The sequence below is a fragment of the Salvia hispanica genome, chromosome 1, assembly GCF_023119035.1.
Source record: "Salvia hispanica cultivar TCC Black 2014 chromosome 1, UniMelb_Shisp_WGS_1.0, whole genome shotgun sequence".
Classification (NCBI taxonomy): domain Eukaryota; kingdom Viridiplantae; phylum Streptophyta; class Magnoliopsida; order Lamiales; family Lamiaceae; genus Salvia; species Salvia hispanica.
The window spans coordinates 28302271-28318167 of NC_062965.1; the positions used below are offsets into that span (position 1 = coordinate 28302271).

General features: G+C 32.9%; 1 protein-coding gene across 1 annotated transcript; it reads left to right on the plus strand.

Annotated features, from left to right (window-relative positions):
• The first annotated feature begins 12404 nt into the window (after positions 1-12404).
• Positions 12405-14568, plus strand: LOC125201341 (UDP-arabinopyranose mutase 1-like). Its single transcript, XM_048099407.1, has 4 exons — positions 12405-12821; positions 13409-13659; positions 13745-13913; positions 14011-14568. The coding sequence occupies exons 1-4, from the start codon at positions 12495-12497 to the stop codon at positions 14377-14379; spliced, it is 1116 nt and encodes a 371-aa protein (XP_047955364.1). The 5' UTR covers positions 12405-12494; the 3' UTR covers positions 14380-14568.
• The last annotated feature ends 1329 nt before the right edge of the window (positions 14569-15897 follow it).

Consider the following 15897-nt stretch of genomic DNA (forward strand, 5'->3'; position numbering starts at 1 on the left):
AATCAATATTGTGAGTTGTACATTTAATCACAACAACTAAAAAACTTACTTCATGCATAATTTGTTTTCAACAATTAATCAAATTGTGAACTCATTAATTCACAACAACAAAAAAGATCGAATAAGTGCAGTTTTTAATATTATTAAGGACGCTCACTTTTTTTATTGTTGATATCCCAACTAAAATTAAGAAATACAAATAGAAATGTTCTAAAAAATAAATATTAAGATTATTTGCCCTCAACTAAGGGGCGCTTGCTTTTGAGTCCTAAATTATGTTATTTTTAAAAAATTCCAAACGCTAGTAATTGCATCTCAATTTTTGTGTGCTTAAAAGAATAAGTTTTTTGTAGTATTTTCGGCATTCACATGCATTGCCAATTCGATGTAAAAACAATTTCGGTACGCATTTAATTTCAATTATAGAAACTACAAAATCTCTATTGGAACATATATAAAAATTAATTTGTTTCACAAAAGAATTATTATAAGTCCGTAAGTTGCGAGCTACTATTTCTTCACAATAAAGAAAATACTAGTAGTATATACTAATTGCACCATAGACTTTTAGCTCATGGACTTGCATTCTTTTATCTGCATCAAGTAATTAGAATCAAAGTTAAAAAATACTCCATCTGTTCCGAAATAATTGAGCTGTATTTCTTTTGAGTTGTTTCTATATAGTTGAGTCCTTTTTGTTTTTAGCAAAAACTTTTCTTTCTCTTATTTTGTTCTATTCACTTTAATCTTCATATATCAATTTTTTAAATTTTGTACCGAAAAAATCTTGAACTATTTTAAAACGAAAGGAGTAGTATATGGGCGTACGTAAGACATAAGTTGAGACAATTTTAATATAGTGGTCCAATTTCACGTACAATTTCACTCTCAAACCTCAAAACAGATAAGGCCAATTTATTTCATGACGTTGGGGACAAGCAATATTCATGGCCTAAGGACATATAGAATTTTTGATTATTTGTAATTGTTACTCTCTATATATAATTAGCTAGATAGCCAAATTCTATGAATGTGCACCATTCCAAGTGGCATGTATCCCCACACTCGCACACCGATATACAATTAACTTGCACATGCATCCACATAGATATTTATTTATATGTCTAAATAAATATTTTTTTTATAATTTTACATATTTCTATTTCATGCTTGGAATGTCTTATAACATGGTATATATAAAATGCAAATGAAATTTATATTTATATACATGTATAGTGTTACACTTTGCAAGTGGATAAGACACATCTTCATGCCAAGAAAATAATTTATTTATTTTGGCAAAATTGTGTTACCGGCTTCTACAAGAATATATTCCCTAAAATATATGTTGAATAGATGAGACGAGTTTGAAAGTGAAAGATAGGCATACTTTTTTTTTTCGCATGTGCCAATTACTCCATAATATTTTGAGTGGTGTTATGAATGTTAATTTATAAAAGGTTTAATTGTAGCTTACGCGCGACATGAAATTTCAGTTCTTATTAGTTTAGTGTCTCAATTTTGATTTCGTTCTTTTTATAACATTGACTTTTATTCGAATTTTGTATAGTTATAATGCTCATTAACCTTATTTATGGGGATGACCGTATACAAAAAGAAGGATATTTAAGTCTAGAATAGTTGTATATACATCCTAACAAAGAAAGTGATTCCTAAATTATGTTGTTTGATTTTCTAACATTTTCCTCATCAAATAAATTATTCTAACATTAATGTTATCAATATTTAACTAGCCAAGTATCTCTCAGAAATTCATTAGAGTCTACTGTTTTAATCAAAATATTGACAAGTTGATTTTCAAAGCGAACAAAAGAAAACTTGATCATTCCAACTTCGTCTTTTTTCTTGATGAAGTGGTAGTCTAATTCAACGTGTTTTGTACTATTGTGTTGCACCATATTTTTCTGATTCACTTGTTCCCTCTAAATTCCATCTCTACACTTTACAATGCCACAACTTTTTGCTTGTTACTTTTCTATGTAACCGTATTTCCTCCAACAGTGGTGAAATATCCTAACGTAGATCTTATGATAATAGAATTCTAGCTCAATATGCATCTGAGTGCTTTACTTTAGAATATTATTATTCCATGGTCAAATGTTCCCTTTAGATATCTACGATTCTTAATGTTGATTCAAGGTAATTGCCTTAAGGGTGATGCATAAATTGTCACATAACTCCAGTGATATTATATGCTATCAGGTATGGTACATGAGACAAATAAATTAATTTCACTACTGGATGTAGATATCTTTCGCAGTCTACCGATTTTGAGCTCCGTCTTTTATTTTAGGCCATGATCGAGTACAATTGGAGCTTCAATCGATTTACAATCTATCATCCCACTTTGAGCAAAAAAAGATCGAAAGTAACATTTTTTTTTGATAAAACGTCATTTTAAATGCTTGTAATATATCAAATTCTATGGAAGCTACTTGTATTCTGATGTCTAGATATAGGTGTTCACTATTTACACAAATTGAATGTAGCAAAGTATGACTCAAGGAGAAGTGAGAATTGCTCATATTTATGCAACATGACATCAAAATAAATGTGCATGTCAGCTTCCAAATTAGGGTTACAAGTTACAACACAAATTACTATTTATTCAAGAGATGTGATTATTTCCCCAGTTGTCCCATCTGCCTATTTAGTGGTCTTGAATTTCCCTATCAAATTCTTCTGCTTTCTTTAATAAGTTGTCAATTTTATTTTCTTTTTGGCTATCTTGTAATAATTGTAGCTCGATTGCTACAAAATGTTTGCGACGTCAAATTCTAATGATTATTGCCACAGCTTTCCAAGTAACTCGATTGGAACATTATTTTAGTGAAGACTTGAAATGTAAATCTTAGTATATAAATTTAAGGGATATTGACGTTTAATATCACGAAACTTTCAAAAAGTTGAGTTTTTCGCACGAACTTTAAAATTGGCAAATAATATCACGAACTTTACCCCGTGTTTGTTTTTTCCCACGAATGAAAAAATTCTCACAAATAATATTATGATACCGATTTTTTCTCGTAATTTCTCGACAACAATTTTGAAAGTTTCAAGTTTTTCAATCTTTGAAGATAATTTTTCTTAAAGCACATCCTCCAAAATTGTTCTTCAATCTATTAAAATAACATGAATTATTTTATTCGTGGGAAAAAAACAAATCCATGGTAAAATTCGTGATATTATTTGCCAACTTTAAAGTTCGTGGGAAAAATCCAACTTTTTAAAAATTTCGTGATATTAGATGCCAATATCCCTAAATTTAATTAGATTTTAGCTATGATTTTGTATCGAATTGGTATTTACACTCAAAAAACGACGAAAAAAATTAACTTTTCATAGTCAAATGCAAGTTGCAATTGAATAATTATCGATTGGGCCATAAATTTTCATCTTTTCATCAGAATCACCCAATGAGGTGTGGGGACCTTGCAGAGAGCTCGAGGTAACTTTCTATTCAAAAAATTACAACTCATAAGTACTCGAGTTTATCACGAGTTATGGTTATTAATGAAAGAGCAAATATTGGAGTATTATATTTCATTTCACAACAATATTATATGCAAACATAGTACTATTATTTATTCCACAGCAATATTATATGCAAACATCTCATGATCTTTCGACTAAAATAGTACTACTAATTAATATTTTTTTCAAATTTTACATCTCATAAAAAACACATTTAGTTCGCTTATAGTAGATAAAAATAATATACTCATAAAAGTACAAATTTATATCATTATATGAACATGAAATACTTCATCTACTAAATATATAGTTCGATCACGTGATAGTATAGATTATAATTATAGTATTTTGCATAAGACAATGCTAACCATTTATTTATTCTGACCCATCATTCGGAGTGTTTATTTAGTTTTTTGGGAATGAGCTTATGGTTGATTTTTTAACGTTGGAGAGCTCTTATTCAGAGAGAATTTACTCTTCAAAAATAATTTATAAAGAGATCGTGTCAATTTGGTAAATAAATTATAAATCAACTGTCTAACATTATCGATATGGGATATTAGAGTCCATAAAAATCAATCTCCCTTGATTATTGGTTACGTATGCATTGGCCATGTCTGGTTTGTTTGCCATGGCCACCATTCAGGGCCACCCGGTCCGAGCTGGCTCCCAAATGTTCTCTTTGATCATGACCAGTTCCTTTGGCAAACCACCACTATGAGTTGTTCGAACTATCTATGAAAACACCATGCTATAGAGCAAACATAAAAGTTCATGCAAAAAACTAGTCTATTAATAGAAATATCATATTTAGTCCATAAATTTCACACCAATTACCGATGTATAATCGATGTGGGATATTAGAGTATGTGACACACAAAGTCATTAAAGTTTAATATGTGAGATAAAATAAGAAATTCATATTGGATATATAGTAAAGTAGAGATGTGAAATGGTCCGGTGCAATGAGGCCATCTATCTGTCTTCATATAGTAGTACAAGATAAGAGATATGATAAGGCCTTGTTTGGACATTGGTGAATGTACGTGTGGCTCATTCTTTCCCACCATTATCAACATATTATTCACATATCCAATTACACTTGCAATTAAAAGATATACTCCCTTATCAGTAGTGACACAATTTTAGTTGAATCATAAGAAATGTCACAATATCTCCTACTCCTTTGGTGTAGTAAAAATTACTGCTTCTGTTTAATGAGAAAATTGCAGAGGGTGTATATTTCGGTAATTTTAATTTTCCATTCTTTTTAATATACCTGCATCAAGATATTCTAGTAAATTCTAACGTGACATAAAATCTCATCATTTGACCTAATATTTTCTCATTACGGATCGGTCAAATTTGCAAATTGAAGGAAACCTATATGGTTACTTCCAAATGAATGGATTCCCTATTTCTTCTCAATTTTGGGTCTACCTTTTCCTACTTTCAACATTCCATTGACTTTAACGTGCCAAGATAGTGAATATATTTATCTTGTACCCTTAATGATTTGCATGGAAAAAAAAAATAAACGATTAAAAAATTTATATCGACCATAAGCATATACATAATGAAAAGTTTGATATCTGAACAAGACATTATTAAGAAACAAGTTTTACGTGTTCGGAAAGAGTGGTTCACGTCAAAAATATTCATAACAAAAAAAATGTACACTTTATATCGACTGAAGTCAAAGTTATACTCCCTCCGTTTCATAGTAGTGGAGTCATTTTTTCCATTTAGAGCGTTCCATAGTAGTAGAGTAATTTCCTTTTTAATAAAAAATTGTATTACATTTTTTGACTCTTTACTTTTGCTTTATTATATTTTTATTTTATAAATTACACATATTTTTATTAATATTTGTACCGGATAAAATATTTCAACTATTATGAAACGGAGGGAGTACGTAATTAAAAATTTGTCTTTAAATAAAACGAGAACTGATATAATCTTAAATTCTAGAAGAGACTGTGATCCTTTAGAATATTGCAATCGATAAAATTTTGGCGGCTTTCCTAACCATCATACTCAACACAATTTTGGCTGTTTCCAATCTTTTTATTAACGAAATAACAATTTTATATAACCTAAAAAATAAGTGATTTAGCTATCGTTCAACTTTGAATTTGACCGATCCTATGATACTGACCTTTATGATCAATCAATATGCATTGTCTATATTCGAAGCTGCATGCATTCTCAATATGTGGCTTTGCCAATCCCATGAATTGTTAAATCATAATAGTAAAATATTACACATATGCTGAATTATGTACAAAATCATGACAAATCGATTTGGACATTTGGTGGTAAAAAAGAGTTAGGTCCTACGCCATTTCTTGTTGTTGGGTAAATATCACGTGAGATGTCGGTCATGTTGCCTATTTGTTATAGGAGGCAAAATGAAAGCAAGACAAATTATACCCATTATTGTAATAATCTATAAATAATGGAGTCGTGTTTATTTTTACTATGTTTACTAGTACATCTTTTAGTGCGTTGATCAATTTAGCTTGTAAGGGTGAATATTTGGTTAGTTTTAGTTTATACACGCTTGCACGAAGCACAATTTATCGTGTTACTGTTTACAACATTTTTGGTTGCAGTTGTGACAAATTAGTCATTAGAGCCAATAGCAGTACGAGACGAATGCGTAGCAAAATAATCGACGACTCGTGATAATTTGAGAATAAGCATGAGGATTTGGAAAGAGGTTGGGGTGAGAAATTTGGGGAAGATAGAAGAGGAGAGGTCAGTATGGATTTTAGGTTTTTGGGGGCGATGATCAATGGGCTTCATTAAGAAAAAAATACTCTTTCGGTATATAAAAAATAGCCATAAAAATATGGTAATGATTGACACAAATTTTAATGTAAAATTGGTAAAATGAGAAAGATAAAGAGAAAAGTTGTTAGAGTACTTACAACTATAATTAGGACCCACCTTACTAAGAGAGAAATTTTACCATAAATAGACAGATTAATTTTAATGAACCTTCGTCAATAAAAAAAATATTATTATTTTTCGTGAATGAAAGGAGATGAAAGGAGCAGTATCATTACATGAAATTAAGTGGTTTTTATATATTTTTACATAGATAGACATATTTTTTTTACTACATTAAAAGAGGCATATATTTACCGTTAACTCTATTTATTATTGTTGAATTAATAATGGGCCTTTGTTGGGCCATAGCTGTTCATTTAAACCACCATAACGGTAAGTTTATCATAGGATTTAATGTGCTTCATACATGTAGGCCCACCACCTTTTAGGGTGGCAAAAGCTAGCAAACCCAGTAAACTATTAACTAACCAAGATAAGAAACAAATCATGAAGATTCTTCAATGAAGAAGCCACATATTAGGTTGTGTCAGAGATGATCAAGCACGTGGAAGCTAAAATCAAATGAGATCTACAACAAAATTATCTTCACTATGAATGCGAGACATTTGACAATAAAAATTAGATTCGGACGCCATTTTAATTTTTAACCGAGGGTTGAAAGTTCAAACAGTAACTACTCCCTCCGTCCTTCATTACCTCCGTCCGCCAGTCTCAGTCACTTTTGCCTATGTACAGTTAAAGTGGAGAAATAGTAAAGTAAGAGAGACAATAATGTTAATGTTAAGAAGACTTTTCTCAACATAATTCTCTTTCTTACTTTACCATTTCTCCACTTTAATTATTTATTATCATTTTTACAAAACAAGTGCACAAAAGTGACCGAGACTCTAATGGCGGAACGAGGGAGTATCATTTTATATGTTGAATAAGTGAAATCAATGATCATATATTGAAAATGATTCAGATTATAAAGTGATAAACCACGTGCAATCTATACATGATCTAAAAGGCAAATTAATATCGCAAATATAGTCTCTTAATTGCATATGCAACATGGAGAAAAGCATGAATGTCGCAGATGTTGGAATAAAGGCAAACATATCATGGTACAATAATTTAATTTGTTACACATTTATAGCTATCGCATATTGGTGGATCCCAACTAATCATAATAATGCAGTTCTCAATGTTTTTAAAGACCGAAATTAAATTGGTCAAGGCACACAATAATTTGTTGAGTTGATTATGACAATCATTCACATAATTCATGAATATAAAGTATGATTTCATGCATGGACTATCGACTTAATTAGTCCAACACATGAAAAGTAATTTGTAGATATCTTAATTAAGAAATTAACTAAAATAGAGTACATGACAAATTAAACGAATGCTCTAAAATATATTGCGTAATCTTTAACGATGGCATGCCATACAAATTTACAGTATATTTAGAGTATTTATATGCTAATTTAATAAGCTTAAACTAATTTTCTTTACCTATTACTCTATTACTAGTATATTACCAAAATAAATAAATTTAGCATGTATGACAAATTGATGGAATAAGTATCACATTCTAAATTAATAGTTGGCGGTAATTATTGGAAATTAATTAATTAAATTGGTTGAATAAGAAAGAAATCCCAAACGAAAAGCTGCCAGCTATGCTTAGAGTTGGAAATTATTATTAGCAAATCAATTTTAGAATATTTATCATCATGTTTATTGTTGGCGAATAAGTACAATTGGAATATTTCAAAATACAATTAGCTAGAGAATGTGAATTTTGAGTTGGAAAGTTGTATTATTAATTAGATTCAATTTCTGATCACATGACCTTACTCTTCCAAATACTAACATATGATGAATTCCACACAATTGAAATTATGCATTGACACACAAGTTTCCATCTAAAAATATTCAATGTTTCTAATCGAATTAAAATTATGATTATTTGACTTTTTTAAAGCATGTCTAGATACAGTTATTATATAGTACTAGTACTTATATTATAAAAATGCTCCACCAAGTTTCAGCTAAATTTACCAGCTCAAAATATTCCTTTTTAGTACATTATGGTACAAGTCCTATATAACTGGAAAGCCTAGTGGATTTCATTCATCTAAAAGAATGAAGCTATAGAATAATGTTAAGTTACATTAAATTTTACTGTAGTTTTTCAACTACCTTTCTTTTATTTTTTTCTCAACTAACTAATTACTCACTCCGTCCGCAAATAGGAGTCCCGTTTTTTATTTTAGTCCATCCGCAAATAAGAGTTCCGGTTCACTTTTACTATAAATAGTAATAGGGTCTCACCTTCCACTAACTCATTTCACTCACATTTCATTTAAAACTAATATATACAAGTGGGACCCCTATTCCACTAACTTTTTTCCACTCACTTTTCTTAACATTTCTTAAAACTCATGCTGCACATGAATGAGACTCCTAATAGCGAACGGAGGGAGTACTAACTGACTTCACACGGATACTTCATCTATCAACTAACCAAAATTCCTATATTTTGTCCACTTTGATTCGTCTACAAAAATCAATCATTTTCTATTTTTAATAAGTATTCCATCTTTAATAAAATATGTCTCATTCTTCATTGGTAATGTTCCAATAGACCAATCATTTTTTCTCTCTGTCTCTCGTTTACACTATCAATTTTTAAATTAAAACTTAGTATGTTATTAACTAGTACTAAGACAATTTGCAGTGAACGGATGAGTGTGTTTTTGAGGCTTTCACATTTTGCTAATGATGCCAATTTGGAATTGCTAGTAATCGCAGTTCAACCATTCGGTGGTGTATAATTCGTTCCTGGTTCAAAATATTTGTTTTAAAACTAGTACATAGTAGTATTTTTTTTGTCATATGGTGTAATAAAGAAGAAGAATGGCCTATTATCTACAGCTTATTTATTATGCATATAAAGACCATTGGGCATCCAGCTCGCTTACAGTCCAACGGGCCCAGATTTATTTTTTAAAGTTAGTAAGTGGGCTTTGTTAACAAGCTCACTTTTAACTAGTAGTCGTATAATTAATTTATGTTGTCTTAGATCTTACAACCATACTTATATTTAATTAAAACCATATTTTTTAGTATCCAAGAATATTACGTATTGAGATTTATCGCTCCACTTTTTGTGCTCTATGAAATTTCATATATAATTCTTATTTTTCCTTATTTTTATTTTAGTTTTCTTTGAATATTTCATAACAATTTCATAAACATTTTTGTTTCTTCTTTCTTTTTGGACGCAAAAACTCATGCCAGTAGTCTATAAAAATAGAACACGTAAAATAAGAAAATTAATGGTAGTCTATTCAAATTGACTAACTTAACTTTTGTGTGTAAAAGTCTCAATTTTGAACTGCACCACTTATAGACTATAGTGAGACCAACGAATTATCATTGACTTATTCACATTAATGATAATTACAGTTCTGTACTAGTACTAATGAAATAGTTTACCTATATATACCATCTCAATTTTAGGTGGAAAATAAGAATTGCAGCTGAAGTACGTATAAAAAGGTGTAGAAATTATTCAACTGCTATAGATTAATTAATGTAAAATGCATTAGCCAGTTAGGCAAGGATGAGTCTAATTGTTTATTTAACACTGTTAATGAATTATAAAAATTATAAAAAGGGCAATGTAACTTCAAGTTTAATGCATGCGTTTCTATAAATTTGATAGTTTGCCTAACTTATTATATACGTAAAAGAAGACCAAAAGTCAAGTCACATGCCTTCTTTAATAGTACTATCATGCAAATAAATTTTTTTTTTTGACATTTTTATATTCTACTATCAAGATTATATTATAGCGTTTTTATAACTGACGAGGTGAACATAAATGTAAAAAAAAGCCTAAACCCAATTTTAACTGCAAATTAATTATTGTTATTGCTATTTGACATATTTGGCATATTACTTCATTACATTTTATTTTATGTGAATTAATGATAATAACTGGCATTGATGACACACGCTATAATGAATAATAAAAGATTCATATAGTAGTTGAATTGCACGTATTTATAAATGTGTGCATCGCCACAATTGGACTATCACCTAATTACTAGTACATTATTCGCTCAAATATAATAATCCAATTAATTTAGATATATATGGAACAATATCTGAGTTTGGTACAAATCATCATATCATAATAAGTACGTATATCAGTGTTTATCTCTCATATTGGAATTTTAATATAATTGAAATGAAAAGATTAGAAAATTTAGAAATACAATATAAGAAACAAGATGGAGTAGTAACTATATGTGACACATCCCATCTTAGGTTGATATTGTTCTATAAATAACATTCGACATCATGTTAATTCCAATTTAATTGGTGCATGTCTATGCATATGTTAATAATACTCCCTCCGTCCCGCTTTAACAGTCTCATTGACTTTTCTGCCCTCTTTTTATAAAAATGATAAAAAATAGTTAAAGTGGAGAAATGGTAAAGTAAGAGAGACAATAATGTAGATAAGACTCTTCTCTATATTATTCTTTCTCTTAATATACCATTTCTCCTCTTTAACTATTTATTATTTTTACAAAAAGAGGGCAGAAAAGTCAATGGGACTGCTAAAGCGGCGGGACAGAGGGAGTATAATTTTATGATTAGCAATACCATGATCTTGTTGATTATTTTACTGTGATTTTGCGCTTAATATATTCATTTTTAGAAGATTGTATAGACAACCACAGCACATCCCGATACGAAAGAAGCCTAATTCAAATTTTCATGTTCCAAGAAATAATAATGATAATAGTAATAGTAATTACTATTTTGAGTTTGATGTTCATTTGGGTTGGGTTGAAACTTGAAAGTGATGTAAAATGGTCAAGGAATATTATTTTAAAAACAATATATGTCACATTATGAAATAGCTGAAAATTAATAGTATGTGACATAAATAATGAATTGGGGAGAGTAATGGAGTACCAATCTTTTAGCACATAGACATACTACACCAACTGAATTAAACATCAACTTCAATTTCCAACAAACCACCATTTCACATTCATAGTTTTGTTAGTAAGATAATCACACGACAATCATATAGTACACAAAATATTATAGTAGTACTACTACTAATTAATTATAGCATATGACGTACACAATTTTATAAACTTTTTTGTCAAGACTTTCACACATTTACGCCCAAAGTTTGAAGTGATTATAGTATCAAAAGCACAAATTAATATAACAAGTTTCAAATAATGCGCTCAATTATTTGATACTCTTTTCGACCCATAATAGATGTTACACTTTCCATTTCTTTCCCCATAAAAAATGTCACATTTTATTTAAAAAAAAAATCTCTCTCACATCAATATAAATATACTAATTTCTCTCTCCACCTACTAAACAAGCTTACAAAAGGAAAAAATATATTGAACATTTTACGTAAAAAGTAGAGGGATTGAGAAGGATAAAGATGACAATTTAGCAAACCGGTCTAATCAATCGTTAATTCACGAACCAACTGAATAGTTTCCCGGTTCGAAATCGCCTAACATTGCATCGGTTTTCGCAGATGAATCGGTTGAACTGATATTCCGGTCTAATTTTTTAAATATTGGGTTGGAAGTCAATACTAGACTTCTCGCCCACCAAAAAGCAAATGTAGAACCAACCCATTGATCCCGGTTCTAGGTTAAACTGTAACCGAAACCAAGAACTAAGCAGTTTGTCTCACGTTCTAAAAAAATGAAATTGTGAACTGCTGATCAACCGATTATTTCACAATATTGTCTATTTGAACTAGAATAGAACCACAACCATCTCGGTTCCAAAACCAAAACCTCAAAAACCCTTCGCGAACCAGTTCCTTTTTTTTTAGAAAGAAAAACCGGTAGAGTCTGGAAGCTAAACCGGCAGTCCTGAACCGAAACTAAGAATCACGTATAGAATAAGGCAATAAATCCGGCAGCTTCTCACATGGAAAAGTCAATCTCCATTCCCCACTCACGCAGAAGGCAAGAATATCACACCAATCCCCCTCTCCCTCTCTCTCTCCCGCCCCTATAAATCCACCCTCTTCCCCACATCTCCACCACCACAGCCCCCTCCCAAGATCTCCCCACATTCAACTACAAAAAATGTCGTCGAAGCCAGCGAGCAAAGTGGTGCCGCCGCTCAAAGACGAGCTCGACATCGTGATCCCGACGATCCGCAACCTGGACTTCCTCGAGATGTGGAGGCCCTTCTTCGAGCAGTACCACCTCATCATCGTTCAAGACGGTGACCCCTCGAAGAAGATCCACGTCCCCGAGGGCTTCGACTACGAGCTCTACAACCGCAACGACATCAACCGGATCCTCGGCCCCAAGGCCTCCTGCATCTCCTTCAAGGACTCCGCTTGCCGCTGCTTCGGATTCCTCGTTTCTAAGAAGAAATACATCTTCACCATTGACGACGATTGCTTCGTGAGTTTTTTTTTTTAATCGATTTTTTACTTCAATTGTGAGTTGCGGGAGCGAGTTTAGGGATTGGATCTGAGTTTTTCGATTTGGGGATTTGGGAAGTCAACGGTCTACCAGAATATGCGAAGAAGAATATCTTTGTTTGTTTATGCTACTAATTAAAATATCAAAATCCCTTCTTTAATCAATTGTAAACTAATAATAAAAAAAATTGGGCTAGTCCCGATTTGCCATGTGCATTTTTCGAAAGCAAAGGTACAAAATGTAGTCTCTCTTGGTTTGAAATGCTTGTGATGGGAGTAGTAATCAATTGCTAATTTGTTATGCATTTGATGTAGTGTTGTTGCTTTGTGATAGTTAGAGGAGATTTAAAAAGAAACCTATCTATTTGCTTAATCGCTTGTGATGTAATCAATCGCTAATTTGCTATAGATTTGATGTAGTGTTAGTTGCTCTGTCATAGTTAGAGGAGATTAAACAAAAAACTGGCGTATTTGTTTTGTCAAATCAACTGATTGGATGTATTTATCAGCAATTGATTTGATATGAAAGCAAATAGTGTATCTGAATTAGAATGGATGAATATATAGGTAGCCAAGGATCCAAGTGGGGAACAGATCAATGCGTTGGCTCAGCACATTAATAACCTGCTGACTCCAGCCACACCATTCTTCTTCAACACATTGTACGACCCCTACAGAGAGGGTGCGGACTTTGTCCGCGGCTACCCTTTCAGCATGAGGGAAGGAGCGCAAACTGCTGTCTCCCATGGGCTCTGGCTCAACATCCCTGACTATGACGCCCCAACCCAGCTTGTCAAGCCTCGCGAGCGCAACACTAGGTTGGATGGTTGCTCGCGTTTCTTGATAAAAATCGAGTCTTTGACTGTTGCTAAGTGTTGAATTGTTGTCTGTTTGCCTCCACAGGTATGTTGACGCTGTCCTGACGATTCCCAAGGGAACCCTTTTCCCTATGTGCGGGATGAACCTTGCATTCGACAGGGAGCTCATTGGTGCTGCCATGTACTTTGGGCTCATGGGCGATGGCCAGCCGATCGGGAGATACGACGACATGTGGGCTGGCTGGTGCACTAAGGTTGCTTGTTTGATCACACCCATACACTGTTGAAACCAGGAAAAAAATTGTATCTTGAATAGTTGAGCTAAATTGAAATGTGTGGCCATATTTGCAGGTGATCACTGACCATTTGGGTCTGGGGGTGAAGACGGGGCTCCCTTATATCTGGCACAGCAAGGCTAGCAACCCGTTTGTGAATCTGAAGAAGGAATACAAAGGGATCTACTGGCAAGAGGATATCATCCCCTTCTTCCAATCTATCGTTCTCTCCAAGGAAAGCATGACCGTGCAGCAATGCTACATTGAGCTGTCGAAGCTGGTGAGAGAGAAGCTCGGCCCTATTGATCCCTACTTCCTGAAGCTGGCTGATGCTATGGTCACCTGGATTGAGGCATGGGACGAGCTCAACTCTGCTGCGTCCGCTGCCCCTGCTGCTACTGATGCTGCCAAGAAGGATGCTTCTTCTTCTACCAAGAAGAAGTAGAGAGGGATAGAGATTACTTCTTAAATTATTTCACTCACTTCCAACTCTCCACATTTTTACTTGCATTCTGTCTGTTTTATTTTCATATTTGTATTCTAGAAGTTGAGTTATCTCTTTTCACGGCACAGTGATCATAAATTACACCATCTATTGGTTATAAAACTTTATACTACTGCATTTGAGCTTCAATATACACGTGCTTTTTCCCCCTCTTATTTCACAAGTCCCACACAAGAAAACATGAATTAACCACAAAACAAGCTAAAGATTGCTTTTTTTTCATCAAATTGCAGATTGTTTGTTGTAAAGGTGAAATACAGTCTCCCACCAAAACAATTACAAACTTCAAAATTCATCAAGAAAAGTGTCCATTCATCAAGAAAACATGAATGAACCACAAAACAAGCTAAAGATTGCTCTGTTTTTCATCACATTGCATCTTGTTTGGTGTTAAGGTGAAGATACAATCTCCCACAAACAAATTTACTAAGTTCAAAATTCTTCAAGAACGTTGTAGGAAACATGAATGAAACTACTAAGCAACGATTATGCAACACTAAACAAATTCAATTCAATAACAACTAAACCAACATGAATGTGTTTTATCATGTAGGGACTAAAATAAAGTCCTCAACATTGTTGCCATTGCAGCTGATGCAAAAGAGGACAAGTGCCAAAACAATCAAGACTAGACCTAAACTAGCCTTCACCACCCTCCGGCCTCCACCCTTTTCCATCGGCCTCCCGCCGCCTCCTCCCACAACAGCCACTTCCACCACCCTCTTCTCCTCCGGCAACGAACAAGATTCGCTAGAATCACAAGACTCCCTTCTTCCTCTCCTCTCCCCACCACGGCCAGAGGATTCCTCGGCCGCTGCGAAAAGCTGCCTCCCTTTAAATCTACCACTGATAATGGCAGCCCTTCTATCCACGAGTATCTCTTCAACTTCATCACTGCAATTCTTGATCACCCTCAAAGCAGGCTCTCTGTGCTGAAGATGAGACATGAGGCTTCGTGGTGAGGTTTGGAAGGGATGATCAAAAGAGGTGGTTATTGTTGAAGAAGATGAAGAACGTTGGGGTCTTGATGTTTCTTGAGATTTCCAAATGGATTCGAGTTCGTTCAACTGTTGGATTAATGCTTGGTTCTTTGCATCGACTTCGGATTCTTCCACTTTTCTTGATCTTTTGGTGGTGGGGTTTGCCATGTTTCTTTCTTCTTCTCGTTTCCTTTTTGGTTTGATTTTGAACTGCCCACGCCCTTGGATCTCTCCTCCTCGAATTTGAACTTTAGATAACTGCTTATATCCTTTTTTTAAATTGGTAATTGCGATAATTTGGGAGGTCATATCTCAACATAACAATAAGCTATTAGTTTGCTTTTTTGTTTTTTAAATGATTGTGTTTGTTTACTCTCATCATTCTTTTTGAATTGATTAGATACGATTTTGAACTTTAGAGAAGAGAAAGTTGGTTCCAAGGAATACTTACTTTTGGGGAGAAAAATAGAAAATTATC

Coding starts and splice junctions, on each gene's coding strand:
- LOC125201341 (XM_048099407.1), top strand. CDS start 12,495: ATGTCGTCGAAGCCAGCGAGCAAAGTGGTGCCGCCGCTCAAAGACGAG. Junction 12,822..13,408: donor CCATTGACGACGATTGCTTC/GTGAGTTTTTTT, acceptor ATGAATATATAG/GTAGCCAAGGATCCAAGTGG. Junction 13,660..13,744: donor CCTCGCGAGCGCAACACTAG/GTTGGATGGTTG, acceptor TTGCCTCCACAG/GTATGTTGACGCTGTCCTGA.